The sequence below is a fragment of the Nicotiana sylvestris genome, chromosome 2, assembly GCF_000393655.2.
Source record: "Nicotiana sylvestris chromosome 2, ASM39365v2, whole genome shotgun sequence".
Classification (NCBI taxonomy): Eukaryota; Viridiplantae; Streptophyta; class Magnoliopsida; order Solanales; family Solanaceae; genus Nicotiana; species Nicotiana sylvestris.
Window position 1 is genome coordinate 204,441,184 of NC_091058.1, and position 15,261 is coordinate 204,456,444.

Sequence of the window (15,261 nt, forward strand, 5' to 3'; positions counted from 1 at the left end):
ACAAGTTAGAAAAAGCAAAGTAAGGCTGAAATGGAAAAGACCTTAGAAGAAAGTAAGAAGAAAGTTGTTGCTAAGGGAAAGAAGAAGGTGGTTGAGCCTGTTAAGACAATTGCAATTGATGAGATGGACCTGGTCTTTCGGGATGAAGATGAGACAAAAGAATTGAAGGTTGTGACTCCAAAGGCTAAGAAAGTCGAGATTTTCAGAAAGAAGTCTATTTCAAAATCAAAGTCGGTTGAGCCATCTACTTTGGCTAAAAGAACCAGGTCTGCATTAAAATCAAGAAAAAAGAAAATTGTGGAAGAAGAAGAAGAAGAAGAAGAAGAAGAAGAAGAAGAAGAAGAAGAAGAAGAAGAAGAAGAAGAAGAAGAAGAAGAAGAAGAAGAAGAAGAAGAAGAAGAAGAAGAAGAAGAAGAAGAAGAAGAAGAAGAAGAAGAAGAAGAAGAAGAAGAAGAAGAAGAAGAAGAAGAATCTGATGATGAGAAGGACAAGATGGCTAAGTTTGGGAAGAGAACCATGTTGAAAGGCAGACTCCCCAGGGACATGGAGGAGGAAGGTATGTTACTGCTGCTGGAGAAGTTACAATTGCAAGGATGGAAGAACATGGTCCTTCAGATGGATGGAAGGCTGGCCAAAACTGAGATTGTGGAGTTCATGGCAAAATGTAAGATCAAAGATGGTAGGGTCACCAGTGTGGTCAAGGGGGTAACAATGACTTTTGATGAAAAAGAACTGGGAGAGATCTTAGGTGTACCTGCTGAAGGGTACAATAATTATAAGAATCTCAAATGGCCAAGTCTAGAGAATCTCCTTACTGCCCTTGCCATTACTAGAAAGTTTGGTGACAATGAAGAGGAGCTTGAGCCCAAGGATATTTACAAAAGTGAGATGAAGCCATCCCACAAAGTGTTATTCGAATTTATTAATAAATGTGTGCTGCCAAGGTAGGAAAGGAGGCACATTGCCATATTCATGGACCTGGTCCTTATGGAATATTTGGACAGTTGGAGGCAATTCAATTGTCATGTATTTATCATCCGGTTTCTTGACAGGGCTCTAAATGGCACCAAGACTCACGTCATACCCTATGATTTTATTCTCATGGTTGTACTTGTACATTTCAAGGTACCCATCAAGAAATGGGAAGTTGGTACAAGCAAGGATCATTTTGGGGCAAACACTCTAACTGCTTGTGACTATGAAGTCCAAACAACTCCCAAATAACCTGGTTCATCCAAAAAGGTACCAATGAACAACAAAGTGTGAGCTTTGGTGCAAGAAAGTGGGGCTAAGGATGCTGAGATTGATAGGCTGAAGAAGAGGTTGGCAGAGGTGGAGACTAAGAGAGATGCTCTTAGAGCTGAACTGGCAAAAGAGAAGGAGAAGAATGATGGCATTCTTCAGGATATGTTGAAACTGCTCCAAGCCAAAAACCAAGAACCTGGTCCTTCCCAGCATTAAACCTCCTAGCCTAGTGTAGATCGACAAGTGACCTAGTTCGGGATTATTATTTTTTGCTTCTTTTGCTCACGATCCAGTGTTTTTTTTTTTATGCTTTGTGGTAGGATCTTATCAATCAATGAAATTCACTACTTTTGCTCTAATTGTTTGTTGATATTTCGTAGATGGATAATATCCTTAGATTGATAAATAATGCTTAAATCCATGATTGCATTTGAAGTAGCCCCTGTGGCCATGAGTAATTTCTATTAAAATCTGGTTATCTAACATGATTATGCAACTTTTCGATGATACCAAAAAGAGGAATTAGGTTATGCTTTTACTTTGGACTGTGATGTTTATAACCTAATGAACCTGGTCCTTGATGATTAGTGACTTTAAAAAGGTAAAGTGTTCTAAGTATGTGTTGATGCTGAGCTGAGTTGAAATAGGGCCTACTCATATAAAAAGCACAGAGTTTGTCTTCATAAAAAAGGGGGAATTTGTTGGCCTAAGTGAAGTTTGTTTTAAAGATTGACAAAGGAACTCAAGCATGAACCAGGTCCATCCACAATGTACCCAGACACGGTCAGATTCAAGTATAAGGGATGGACGTGAGGGAGATAAGCTTAACTTGCTATATCTGATATCTCCTGATCGAAAAGGTTGCATAATTGATAAGGAGAATGACTTCTTACTCAAAGAGAACACTATCCAAGATAAGGAATGAGTTAGAAGTTGGAGTTAACTAGAGTTCTTCCGCCAAGGAAGAGTATAACATTGGAACTCTAGTTATTTTATATTCTACTAACTCTATAAATGACAAGATGTTCTCACTTTACAGGTACGCACAAAAGCTGAAGTTAAATATGAGTTGAGAGGAAAATAGCAAGGCATTTTGCAAGCAATTCTTGTGATTCAAGTGTGCAAACCTGAAGCTACCTGAACCAAATAGAAGAACCAGTTCCAAGTGATTGTCTTTTATTCTAGTTTCATTATAGTAGATGGTTTTCAAATTGTACCTTTCAGCTTTATCTAGAGGCAATTGTATTAGGTACTCTGAGTATTCAAGTTAGAGTTAACTTGAAGTTGTCGCAACAGTTAGAGACTGGTTGTCACAACGAGATTAGAGGTAATCCTTAGGTTTATAAAGAGTTTTTGTAAATGTTGTTTTGGCGCAGTGATTTGATGAAGCGTTGGAGAAAATCCTACTGACTAGTAGGTCGTGATTTTTTTCACTTTTTGAGTCGGGTGTTTTCCACGTAAAAATACTTGTGTTATTTACTTTCCGCATTTATTATTTCTGCAATAGTAGTTTAAAAACATATAGAAGAACCAGGTACTTCTATAATCTGTGCACACGAAAATTGGACACCACACAAATCAACCCTCTTGTGTGGCATTGAAGTATAAAACATTATAAAGTTTGGTGGTTAATTTTCCTATTACTTGAAATTGACTTTATCCTTTCCAGATATGGGTAAATTTAATAGATTGACTTGATTATTTGATTCGTAAATAAATTCGATAGTTGATTTAATATTTTGACTTTGTAAATCTTCGAACAGTGAGTTTTAAGTTATTTTTTTACAGTCTGTGGAGTGCTTTTTGACTGGTTGTAGACATTTTCTTTTTCTTTTTCTCTTTTTGTTTTTTCCACTATGACAACTTAAATATCTGCTAATTCCATTCTTGAGGTTTATCGCATTTCAGGAAGTTAGAGAGTTCTATACATTTTTCACTCTTAAGTATGCACCGATTTTTTAAATTTTACATATTTTCACTCTAGTCCGAGCCTATTCCCTGCTATCACAAATAGGGCGCAGTGATCGTGGTAAAACCCTAGAGTAGAAAATAAAATGACATAATTGCACCTTTCTCGAAGAAATAGGAAAAGACTCTTAAATGTCAAGACAATTATGTCATTTTTCTATACTCTAGGATTTTACCACGATTACTTATAAAAAAAAATGACATAATTGCACCTTTCTCGAAGAAATAGGAAAAGACTCTTAAATTTGGAAGGTGCAATCATACTCTAGGGTTTTACCACAAATGATGTCTTGACATTTTTTGGAGAAAGGTGCAATTATGTCAATTATGTCAATTCAATTCTTCCAAACTTATAGCTCCAAATTATGTCATTCATATAACTCAAATATTGGATTAAAATTATCACCTTTTTAATGACTATATTGTGGATATTGTTATTGTTAAGGCATATGAATGACATAATTTGGAGCTATAAGTTTGGAAGAATTGAATTGAGATCATCCACCTAAGACTAAGGTAATAATTTTAATCCAATATTTGAGTTATATATGTAATTATGCTCGAGTTTTTACCTTTTAAATCATGATATTTTACCTATACATCTATGAGATCCCCCCCCCCCCTCCCCAAATTGGAAAATTGAGGAATTGAACAACTTTTAGGACTCTAATGGGGAGACTAATTATTCGGATTTAGAATGTTAAATAATTTGAAACATGATTTCTGGTGCAAAAGTGGTTTGAACTGATTAAAAAAAGTCTAATAGTTGCTGAAAAATTGGAGCCATACATCCTTTACAAATTTACAGCTTGTTTGGATGGCTGTTAGCCATTGTATTGTATCGTATTTACTTTAAATACGATGTTTGTTTTGATTGTTACTTAAATTTTATTATATCGTATCGTTAAATCCGTCGTTACATAACGACGAAATGTGCCACTTTATGTAACGACCGATTTGGTGTGATCGCGTCATTACCATGTCTTTTTCTCTCAATCTAACACTTTATTATTATTAAATAATTTTATTTTATCATTTACCTTACCTTTTTATATAGTAATTTTACTCTATATCATAATTTTTCTTTATAGTATTACAAGTTTATTCTTCATATTGCTGGTCCGTGATATCATGAAACGACGGCAAACGACATAATCTATCCAAACATTATTTTTATCAAACGATACATTATGATACGATACACTATGAAACAAGCTGTTACATTGAAAGAGGTAAAGTAGTTGAGCAGAACTGAAATCTTAACTAAACCATCATAGGGAATCAAGCAGCATCCGAGAGCCAACAATCCAATTCCAACTAGTGGTGAAGTTGGAACTTAATCTTTTTAAGTGTTGAAAGAGCATCTTCCATGCTAATTCTTGCATCTGGTGCCACTACAGTGCATCTCAAAGCTAATTCCATGATAGATAACAAACATTGCATCTTTGAGTTGGTTTGTTCATCCCGCGACTGTACCAAATTAGAATCCACCACCTTATGAATTTCACTTGGAAAAGAATCGCTAACCCAACGTTGCATGCTCAAGTCTCCAGTGAATATTCCATCACTTGGTCTCATTCTTGTAAATGTCTCCATCATCAGGATGCCAAAACTATAAACATCACAGCTCGTGGATACTATTCCATCCTGTCCATACTCTACAATCATAGTAAAAAATGATCATAAAAGTATCCCGGCTAAAACACTGATTCTATTGGGCATTCTAAGGATATGAGAAAGCTTTAGAAAGTTCTAATACCTGGAGCAATATATCCAATTGTTGCAATTGTCCTTGTTTGAACAAACGTCTCCCCATCACCTAACAATTTAGCAATGCCAAAATCACTGACATGGCCAACCATTTCTTGATCTAGCAAGACATTGCTTGGCTTCAAGTCACAATGCACCACACGTGTTGAATAGCCATTGTGCAGATAGTCCATTGCAGATGCAACATCTATCATTATATCTAATCTCTGCAACAAGTCCAAGAACAAGTTGTGAGAGTATAACCATTTATCAAGTGTCCCATTGGGCATGTACTCCAACACTAGGGCCTTGAAATCAAGGTTGGAGCAGCTGGTGATGACTTTGGTCAGATTTCTGTGGCGAAGGTTCCGAAGTATCTCACATTCTGTGTCAAAACTTTTGAATGCACCCTCCAATTGCACATTGAAAACCTTTGCTGCGAAAAGGTTACCATCCTTAAGTATCCCTTTGTAGACCGTGCTGAAACTCCCATTACCAAGCAAGTTGCTTGCATTGAATCCTTCTGTTGCTTGTTCAAGTTCATAATAGGAAATTCTTTCATGCCGTTTTACCAGAGACACATCTGCTTGAGCTGCATTCTTCTTTGGATTTCTCAATCTTAAAAATACACATGAGAGAGCTAATGCAGGAAATAGCATGCCCACCCCCAAAAGGACGTACAAAACAAAGATTGGCTTTTTCCTCTTGTGAGATTTGATGATGCATGGTGACACATGAAATTTAGAATCACCACAGAGTGCATCATTGGACAAGAAAGATTGATATGTGGCATTTGCGAAAGGACCACCCGTGGGAATCTCTCCACTGAGTTTATTAAATGAGACGTTCAGGTATCTGAGATACACAAGAGCTTCTAATGACTTTGGAATTTCACCATTAAGATTATTATAACACAAATCCAAGAAATTTAAGGCCAGCATTTTACCAAATGATTCTGGAATAGGCCCATCTAATCTATTATGTGCAAGAGAAAGTTTAATCACATTATCGAGCCTCCCTAGAGTGCTAGGAATCTTACCAGAAAAATTATTTTTTGACAGATCAATGAGTGTTACAGCCTTTATATTTCCAATCTCCACGGGAATTTTCCCACTCAATAGATTGGATGAGATATCGAATTTGATGAGATCATGGAGGGCCCCCAAGTTTTCAGGTAAACTTGAATTCAGCCTGTTGTAAGCTAGATAAAGATACCTCAAACTGGTGACTTTCCCTAAGCATGGTGGCACGGAACCAGAAAATTCATTTCCTGACAAGTATAATGCACCGAGATTCTTTAAATTGCAGATAACATCTGGTATGGTTCCTTCTAACTTGTTATTTTGTAGGTAAAGTTCTTGAAGATTCAGCATGCCTTGGATGGTATTCGGGATATGTCCAGTCAACTCATTGTTAGACAGACTCATCTTTGTCACTCCAGTAAGATTACCAATTTCTTTAGGAATGACTCCCTTCAGTTGACAATCCTGTCCTACAAAACTTTGGAGAGAGTTAGAGAAATGTCCAACAGATGATGGAAAAACACCATCCAACGGATTATCAGCAAACCTGAGAAATCTTAGTTTCCTACACTTTGTTAAAGATGTAAGGAAGCTCAATGCTGAATCACCAAAAAAATTATTCTCCTCAAAGTTAAGCCTCTCAAGGTACTCTAAGTTACCAAGTGATTCAGGAATTGGACCAGTGAAACTGTTATCTGCGAGATTAAGACCTCTGAGTCTTGAAGAATTTGAGATTGAAGCAGAGATAAAACCACTCAGATTATTACTTCCACAAACAAATTCTTCTATGTTGGGGATTCCACGACCTAAATCGGAAGGCAGAGTACCTGAAAGCTTGTTTTGTGAAAGTTGTAGGGTCTGTAGTGCTGACATGTTGAAAATGTTGGCGGGGACAGAACCAGTAAACTCATTATTGGATAATTTCAGCGCCTGTAGTTTCTTAAGATTACCTAGCTCCGCTGGTATCTCTCCTGTCAATTTGGGAAAATATTTGAGTACCATTATGTTATGGTGGAAGACAGAAAAGGAAGAAAATGAAATATCATACTACCTTCCAAATGCAAAAATCCAAGATATAATCTTGTAAGAGCTGTTAAGTTGGCTAGCTCTCTTGGTACAGCTCCAATAAACTCATTGATAGATAATGACAAGATTTGAAGCTTTCTGCATTTTCCTAAGTTTGGTGGAATGGCTCCACCTATGTAGTTTTTTGAGAGGTAAAGCCCTTCCAAGTTTGGAAGATTATCACATATAGTTGTTGGAAGCTTACCAGTAAGTTTATTGCCTGTAAGACCAATTTTTTGCATCGTTCTAATGTTGAAGATTGATGGTGGTATAAAGCCATTAAGCTGATTAAATTGCAGGTCTAAAAAAACCATGTAACGAAGATCACCGAGTTCTCTAGGGATCTCTCCTTGGAGAAAATTTCCCTGTATTCTCAACACTTGTAGCTTTGTTAGATTGGAAAGGAATGATGGAATTTCCCCTGAAAATTGGTTTGTCGAAAGGTTCAGAAACCGTAGGTTTGGTAACAAACGTAAAAACGATGGAATGGCTCCGGTGAAGTTATTGCTTGTGATATCAATCAATTTCAACCTCTGCAAATGAGCCAATTCTTCTGGCAATTCTCCATAAAAAGTGTTGTTACTGATGTCAATGGAAGTGAGAAATGAGAGGTTTCCGAGGTGTGGAGGAATGGTACCATGAAGTTGCATGCTAGAAATGTTTAAAGCAGTAACTCGATGGTGGCGGGAGCTGCAAGTGATTCCAATCCAGCTACAAACTAGGCCTGAAGAAGACCAGTTTCTTGCTAAGATGTTATTAGGGCCAGAAGAAATGTGAGATTTCAAGGCAAGAAGAGCAGCTTCATCGGTGCTAATATTAGCAACAGAAGCAAGGGAAGTATGGTCATGTAGCAGAATGAAAACTGCAAGAGCAAAGAGAAGATTGCAACTTCTGCCCATAACTATATATAACAGGCTGGTTTTTTTTCTTGAGCTAAAACAAGAATTGATAGTGCAAAGCAATGATCTCAGAGGATCTATATAATGATATCAAATTCATTGTACACCAATCAGTTTTTGGAGTGTTTTTTGGTTAAGATTGTCAAATTTTGTGTAGTAAAAGTTTTATTAGTGGAAGTCAGTCAATTTGTCTACAAGTCTAGTCTCCGGAGTGTCTTTTAGCTAAGATTGTCAATTTAGCTGCTTGGATACCAATATACTGTCCCAAATCTCTGAAGTATCTCAACCTTTAATCCTATTCTTTCTGGTCAGTTGTGGTCCTACATGACCTTTAATACAAGTTAAAGAGCGAAAAGTAAAGAGAGTTTTGCTAGAACAGTGGAGGGTCTTTATCAGATTCATGGCGTCCAGTAGACATGTTACCTGATTATAAGAGAAATTGGGAGCAACTTTACTGATTTGTGACGAGCAGAGAAAAGGCAAGTCTACGTACTAGTTTTATAAATTACATTACATAGTTTTGTTGTTGTTTGGGAATACAATATCCAAATCAAATATATCATATTATTCTAATGAAGAATACAATATTCAAACCAAACATACTACAATTCTAATTTACAGTATCCAAACATACCACAATTTTCTAAATTAGAATATAGTTTTCACTTTTCAAACCAAAATATTCCACAATTTTCTAACTTAGAATAAAATATTCAAACCAAACATACTACAATATTCCAATTTGGAATATAGTATCCAAACTAAACATACCATAATATTTTAATTCAGAATATACAGTATTTTTATTTTGGAAAACAGTAGGTATATAGAGTCAATAAATTTATATAGTAGGTATACATGGTAAAATAAATTTATAAAGTAGGTATGCAAGATAAAATAATTATTTCAATTATATATGGTATTCACTGGTGTTTTATATGCACAGAAAGTGATCTAAATTGTGCTTGCTTAAAATGAAAACCATAAGAAGCAAGCACGGACAATGTGTTAAAGGAAAAGAGTTAACGTAAACTAAGTTGACAACCTATTTTTACCACTTCGGCCATGCAATTTATCCTTCCTTGGCGTTAATGATACGCTTGTAATCCCGAATTGAGCTGCAAAAAGTCTTATATGAACAAAGTTCAGCAGCCATAAAGAGTAGAAGGTTAAGTAACATGTGAAGGATCAAGTAAAACATTTTAGCTATTTCCCCTTCCTTCGATATAACTTTTCTAGGACGAATACTGATTCTCTCAAGCGTGACTTACATCATCGGTTTTCAGACCAAATGAAAATGATAAACCAGATAACAATTGGAAGGAGAAATGATGAACACCTGCTCTTATGGAAATAAGAATGGGATTACCTCCTTAATACCGACTTCTATAGTCTTTGCCTCAGTTAAGCTAGGAGTTGAAGCTGGCATTATCTGTAAATCATCAGTGATCATAAAGCTCACTGCACCACTCTTTAGAAAACTCCATCCCCATCTTCTCCCCCAGAACTTCCATCCTCTCTTTTCTTTTTAACACTTATTAGTGATCTCATTGAAGAACCACAACTGCAACGTGCATTCTGAAAGAGCCTATGAAAGTTTTTTATTTCATCGCAAGAGTGTGAAGAACATGTAAAGAACTTCCCTGCAATCTCCGAATGATCAACATTGAGCTTCAACTTTTTACACTGAACTTCTGATGCATCTCGGGGCATGATCAACATAGATTTGAAATAGCTCGTACGCAAGAACCTAAGCTCAAGAGAATAAACACTGGTGTAGATGCAGCTAACGGACCCCAATTGAACCATATCTTTTTCAAGAAGTCTTAGAACTGTGCCTAAAGGGACTGTCAAGAATGACAACAGTGTATCAATGAACTCATGGTCCGACTCTGCAAGGATTACTCGGTTTCTAGTCTTGTCAACCATAAACTTAAGTTTGATAACCTGAAATTGAAGAATCCAAATATTCATAACTTCAAGCATGCTTACAGTAATTGCTATTTGCCACTTTCTCCAACCATTTTGTTCGGCATTATTTGACTAGACATGGAAGTCAGGAATATAATTTTAACATATAAGTTAATTTACACATAAAATATCAAAAGTATCCTTGTATCACAATAAGTCATGTTAACGTTAAGAAAATGAACCTCACTCCTAACTCAACTCCAGATATTAGCTCACGAGGTAAGAATTGCACAAAATCATAAAAGAAGATAACAATTAAAAACCCACTCTCCCAACCAATGTCGGACATTTAACAGCTCCCAGACGCCCAAGTCTGAATATTTGAAGCGTGGACAAGATAACATGAGGGTCATATATTAGGTAAACCAAGCTTTAAAATGGATTTTGCTGTAATCCAAAGTTAAGAAAATGGACCTTGGACATAACTCAATCTAAAAATTAGCTCATGAGGTGAGATTGCCTATTTATCAATGTGAGATATTTAACACCTGATCAAGCTTAGGCCAGACCTTTGATACCATGTTCAGAAAATGAACATTTAGCCTAAGTAAGCTTTGAGCTCATGAGGTTAGGATTACCCAAGATCATATAAAATAACAATATGCACTTCCTCCATCTGACAGTTTAACACTGAATAAGAATGTTAACATTAACTGGTTTGTAAATAATAAATGTATCAATTTTTTTTAACAGACAAAAAAATAAAAGAATGCCTAACAATTGGAAAGAGCGAATACAAGTTAAAGAACAAAAATTAAAGAAAGTTTTGTTTAAAATACCGGAGGATCTTCATCAGATTGATGGCGTCCGGTAGACATGTCAACGCAGAATAAAGAGAATTTGAGAGCAAAACGATGGTTTTCTGGACTGAGGAGTGAAGAATGTGAGTAAACGCAGGGACTCAACTTTACGCATTTGTGATGAACAAAAAAAAGAAAGTCTTTTTAAATTATTTTTTTTAAGTCAAGATTCCATAAACTAAATTATTAGGGGTCTGTTTGGTCGGGAAACAAATTATCTCACAATTAGTTATTTAGAAATTAGTTATTTCGAGATTGTTATTCCACTCTTTTATACATATTAAGGGTGGCAAACGGTTCGGGCCCGGTCCAAAACGGGCTTCATGTGCCGAGCTTAAACGATCTGGGCTTAAACGGACCCGATCTTCGTGGGTCGGGCTTAAAGGGAGAGGGGATTAATGGGGTTTTGGGTGTAACTAGAGCGGGAGCGGGACCGTGTAATAATGGTCCCGGACTATGTGGGTGGGACCTGGTACTAAATGGGCCTTGACTATTTTTTTAAATTTTTTTATCTAATGCAATTTTTTGTAAATTATATAGTTTATATATATTATATATACTATATCTATATCTATATCTATATATATATATATATATATTCTAAAAAATTTATCTAAGGCATTTGCTTGTACATTTTATATTATAATTTTGACTTAAAAAATGTTAATTCAAATTTAAAACACAAAATATTGTAAAAAGATATTCAAATGAATGCGTTATAATTTTTATTATTATAACATTAAGAACACATGGCCCAATCTTTCTTAGCTTCCACAACCCCCTCCCCCCCCCCCCACACACACACCATGGAATGAGCACAATCAAGGTGCTAATACCACCATTGAGAAGAAAAGAAACTAATCAAGATGTGCCAAAATACAAGTTACATATTAATTTTACATAGTATCTCTTAAATTTTATAAATCCATCAAGGTTCGAAGTAATTTCCGTTGGTGGTGGCGAAAAAGTAGCTTGTTCATCACCGCTTCCGGGCGAAGCTGCTTCCTCCGCAAGTTCAACTAGCATTTCTTCGTAAGCTTCGTCTACCTCTGATTGTGATTCAGCAAGTCCAAAATTTCTTCGTTCCGAACGGATCCAATCTCTGAAAAGTACTGATTTTTCCAAGCTCTCCCTCATAGACGCTCTATAATCACTAAGTTGTAGTCTTGTTTGACTGAAAGCGCTCTCCGATGCCACTGTTGAAGCTTGAATGGTTAAAATGTCTCGGGTCATCCTTGAAAGGACCGGAAAGTATTTTTCTTTGTCCTTCCACCATTCCAAAAGATTAAATGAGCCGTCGGGATTCACTTCCTCAAGTCCCTGTGACAAATAAACTCCAAGCTCATTTAGTTGTGAACAATCACTAGTGGTACAACCTTGAGAACCCCTAAACTCGGTCCAAGCAGTAAGCGCTCTTACTTCTGCAGTTCTTTTAGATGATTGAGAACTAGAGTATTTATTTTAATTGACGCTTGTGCGTCCGAAAGTGTAGACAACTCCTCATGTGCAAGTGCTAAACCATTATAAATAGATTGATACCAATATTGAGGACCACCTAATTTCATAGTAAGATTTAACAGGGCAGCAATACCATAAATAGGGGGAATAGGGAAAAAATATTTTTTAAATTTCTTTCTCATGGAATCAATAGCTATTTCATAAATTTCCCCACTCTCTAAAAAATAAGCAAATAAATTTGCAAGATCTGCAAGATAAACTAAACAGTTCGAAATAGTTGGATAATATTGCCCAGAAAATTCATTTGTAGCAACATTAAATCTGTCTAAAAAATCTACAAGCATTTTAACATTAGTCCAATCAACATTTGTAAGGTGTTCATCATCATCACTTACATGAGCATTAAACGTTGAGTTTATTGGGTTCAAATATTCATACGCAACAACTAAACTTTCATACATGTAATTCCATCTAGTTGGACAAGGTTTGGGAACCTTTCTTTCTCTTAGGCCAAATTCATCGCATCTTTTAAAATATTCTCTAAGTCTACTTCTACGGTTTGAATAAAAATAATAATTAAGAGCCATTTTAACCTTTTGAATTTCAACATTTAAAATCTTCATACTATCACCCACAATTAAATGGTAAATATGGCAAATACATCTGACATGAAAAATATTACTAAATGCAGGATTTAGTGTAGTGGTAAGCAAGGCTACAACATTAGTGTTACTAGTAGCATTATCCATTGAAATTGATATTATTTTATCACTAATGCAAAAATATCTACAAATATCTGTAACCGTGCTAGAAATAAACTACCATGTATGACGTGAATTAATTATTCTATAAGCAATAATGCACTTTTACATTATCCACTCCTCATCAATCCAATGACTTGTAACAGTAAGATAATCATGGTCATGACCACTTCTACCAATATCAGTAGTAATAGCAACATGAAAATTAATATGAGTAAATAAATAGCGCAAATATTGTTCATATTCATGTTTATATTTATAAATATCGCTCTTTACGATTGTGCGAGGCCATCCTTTATAAGTAGGATTTAAAACTCTTTTAATATAATGCACAAAGTGGGGGTTAGACGAAAAACTATAGGGTAAGCACATAACAGTAACCATTTTTGCCAATTCTTTCCTATCTTTTCTTGGGTCATAATATAAAATATCACCGGTAACAGTATTAATTCCCGGTTGAAATTGATTTGACCTGGTACTAGGGTCAGGCTGACTAGTTGGACTTGCCCCTCCCCTCCCCCCCCGGCCACAACTTTTATTTGAAAAAATTTAGCCTTATCTTGAGGGTGTATCATTATGTGTCTTCTCAAATTTTCCTTCCCGTCCTCCCCCCCCCTCCCTCCAACATAGTTAAAAGCTAACTCTTTGCCACAAGTTTTACACTTAGCTTTATTTTTTTCTCTTATTTGAATAAAAAAAAGGTCAAACAAGAGATGTTTCGGCCCGTTTAGAAGGTTGTCTTGAAAAAGTAGGGGTAGTATAGGGGGTCATCTGGGGCATCATTTGGATTAGTTGGGTTAACTTGAGCAACAGGACTAGTGGGTGTATCATCATCCGGTTGCGTTTCATATAAATCTATTTTCTGCTCATTTTCTTCATCTATAGTTGGATTACCATAAAGATTGTTCATATATTCATCATCTAAGCGTTCACCACTACCAATATTATGCACATATTGGCTATCCGTAAATTGTAATAAAGTATTATCACTATAAAGAATAGGAGCAGGTGGAGGGCGGGTATGAGGTTTGGGTAAGGGAGGCCGGGGAATTAGAGGAGGAACAGATTGGCCACTAGTTTCACCACTCTTGTATTTTCTCTTATTTTTACTAAACATTTTTTTTAAGGAATATGCTATCTTAATTATAATTATACAAAGTAATTAAATAAAACAAACAAAAATATAATATTAAAACTAAAGAGTTGGAACAAGTTTACCGAATTGACGAACAACTTGTTAAAATTAATTATCGTTGAATACTTCAATTCATCAACTTTACAATTTTTCACACAAGTTGCAACAACAAAGTAACCAATTTTAGAAGAAAATTAGAGAGAGATTGATGATTTGGTGAAGAAAAATAAAAGAATGAGGGGGTATTTATAGTTGAAAATAGGGAAAAGGTATAATTATAAAAAGTTTGGGGTTAAAATAAAGTTGGGGGGGTTAAATGGCTATTTATAAAATAGCCAACGGCTATTTTGGCATCCATAACGACTATTTTTTAAAGGTGCAACAGTCAGATTTTAATTTGAGATTTTTTTTTAAAATTAGTCGTTGGACCCGTTTATGACCGTTTGGGACTGGGTAGGACCGATTGAGCAAGCCCACTTAGGAGCCGGTCCCGGTCCTAATGGGCATATTATTTGAACCGGCCCACTTAGGCCTCAAACTCCCATGGTCCCGGACTTAAACGAGCAGGCCCGTTTAGGCCCACTACCCATATGCGCTCGCGGGCCCGGGCCTAACCGGCTCACTTGCCACCCTTAATACATATTATAAAAATAATACTACAATCCCGATATTCTTCACGAGGGGTAAGGTTTGCGTACACGCTACCCTCTCAGGCCCCAAGTATACGAATATGCGAGAAATGTTATTATTATTGTTGTTGTAATCCCGTTATAATTAATTCTGAAATTAGTTATATTGCAATTTTATCTCAACTAAACGTAGAATAAACTCATTTCAAATTTAATTTCGACATTAATTATCCCTTATCCTCGTACCAAAGCATAAAGTGCCTATTTTTATTGTTTTGGTGCTGCGGAGTGCGTACTGGTGCAGGGCCTCTTCGAACTTGGTGCTAATGACATTTCCATTTAACATTCTTTTTTAATTGTCTATTTAGATGTTATTTGTACGAATTTATCTTGTATAGATGAATCGCATAAATACTTTTACACCATTGGTATAAATTAGTCTACTATAACAAGTCCAAGTTTTTATTTTTATGCGATTAAAGATTTGTTTTGTAATTTCTGTATCACTAGTTTGAATTTGTAAATATGTTTTACTATGTCTGAACATAAACAGTTTAAG

The 15,261-nt window shown here is 35.8% G+C and overlaps 1 protein-coding gene across 1 annotated transcript; it reads right to left on the bottom strand.

The window, feature by feature from the left end:
* Positions 1 to 4,530: 4,530 nt before the first annotated feature.
* LOC104215787 (probable LRR receptor-like serine/threonine-protein kinase At3g47570) lies at positions 4,531 to 10,819 on the bottom strand. Its single transcript, XM_009765687.2, has 5 exons — positions 10,699 to 10,819; positions 7,036 to 9,895; positions 6,812 to 6,955; positions 4,973 to 6,679; positions 4,531 to 4,871 (listed from the first exon to the last, which is right to left on the bottom strand). The coding sequence occupies exons 2-5, from the start codon at positions 7,946 to 7,948 to the stop codon at positions 4,531 to 4,533; spliced, it is 3,105 nt and encodes a 1,034-aa protein (XP_009763989.1). The 5' UTR covers positions 7,949 to 9,895; positions 10,699 to 10,819.
* Positions 10,820 to 15,261: the final 4,442 nt, after the last annotated feature.

Coding starts and splice junctions, on each gene's coding strand:
- LOC104215787 (XM_009765687.2), bottom strand. CDS start 7,948: ATGGGCAGAAGTTGCAATCTTCTCTTTGCTCTTGCAGTTTTCATTCTG. Junction 6,956..7,035: donor TGGATTTTTGCATTTGGAAG/GTAGTATGATAT, acceptor CCAAATTGACAG/GAGAGATACCAGCGGAGCTA. Junction 6,680..6,811: donor TTCACAAAACAAGCTTTCAG/GTACTCTGCCTT, acceptor TTAATCTCGCAG/ATAACAGTTTCACTGGTCCA.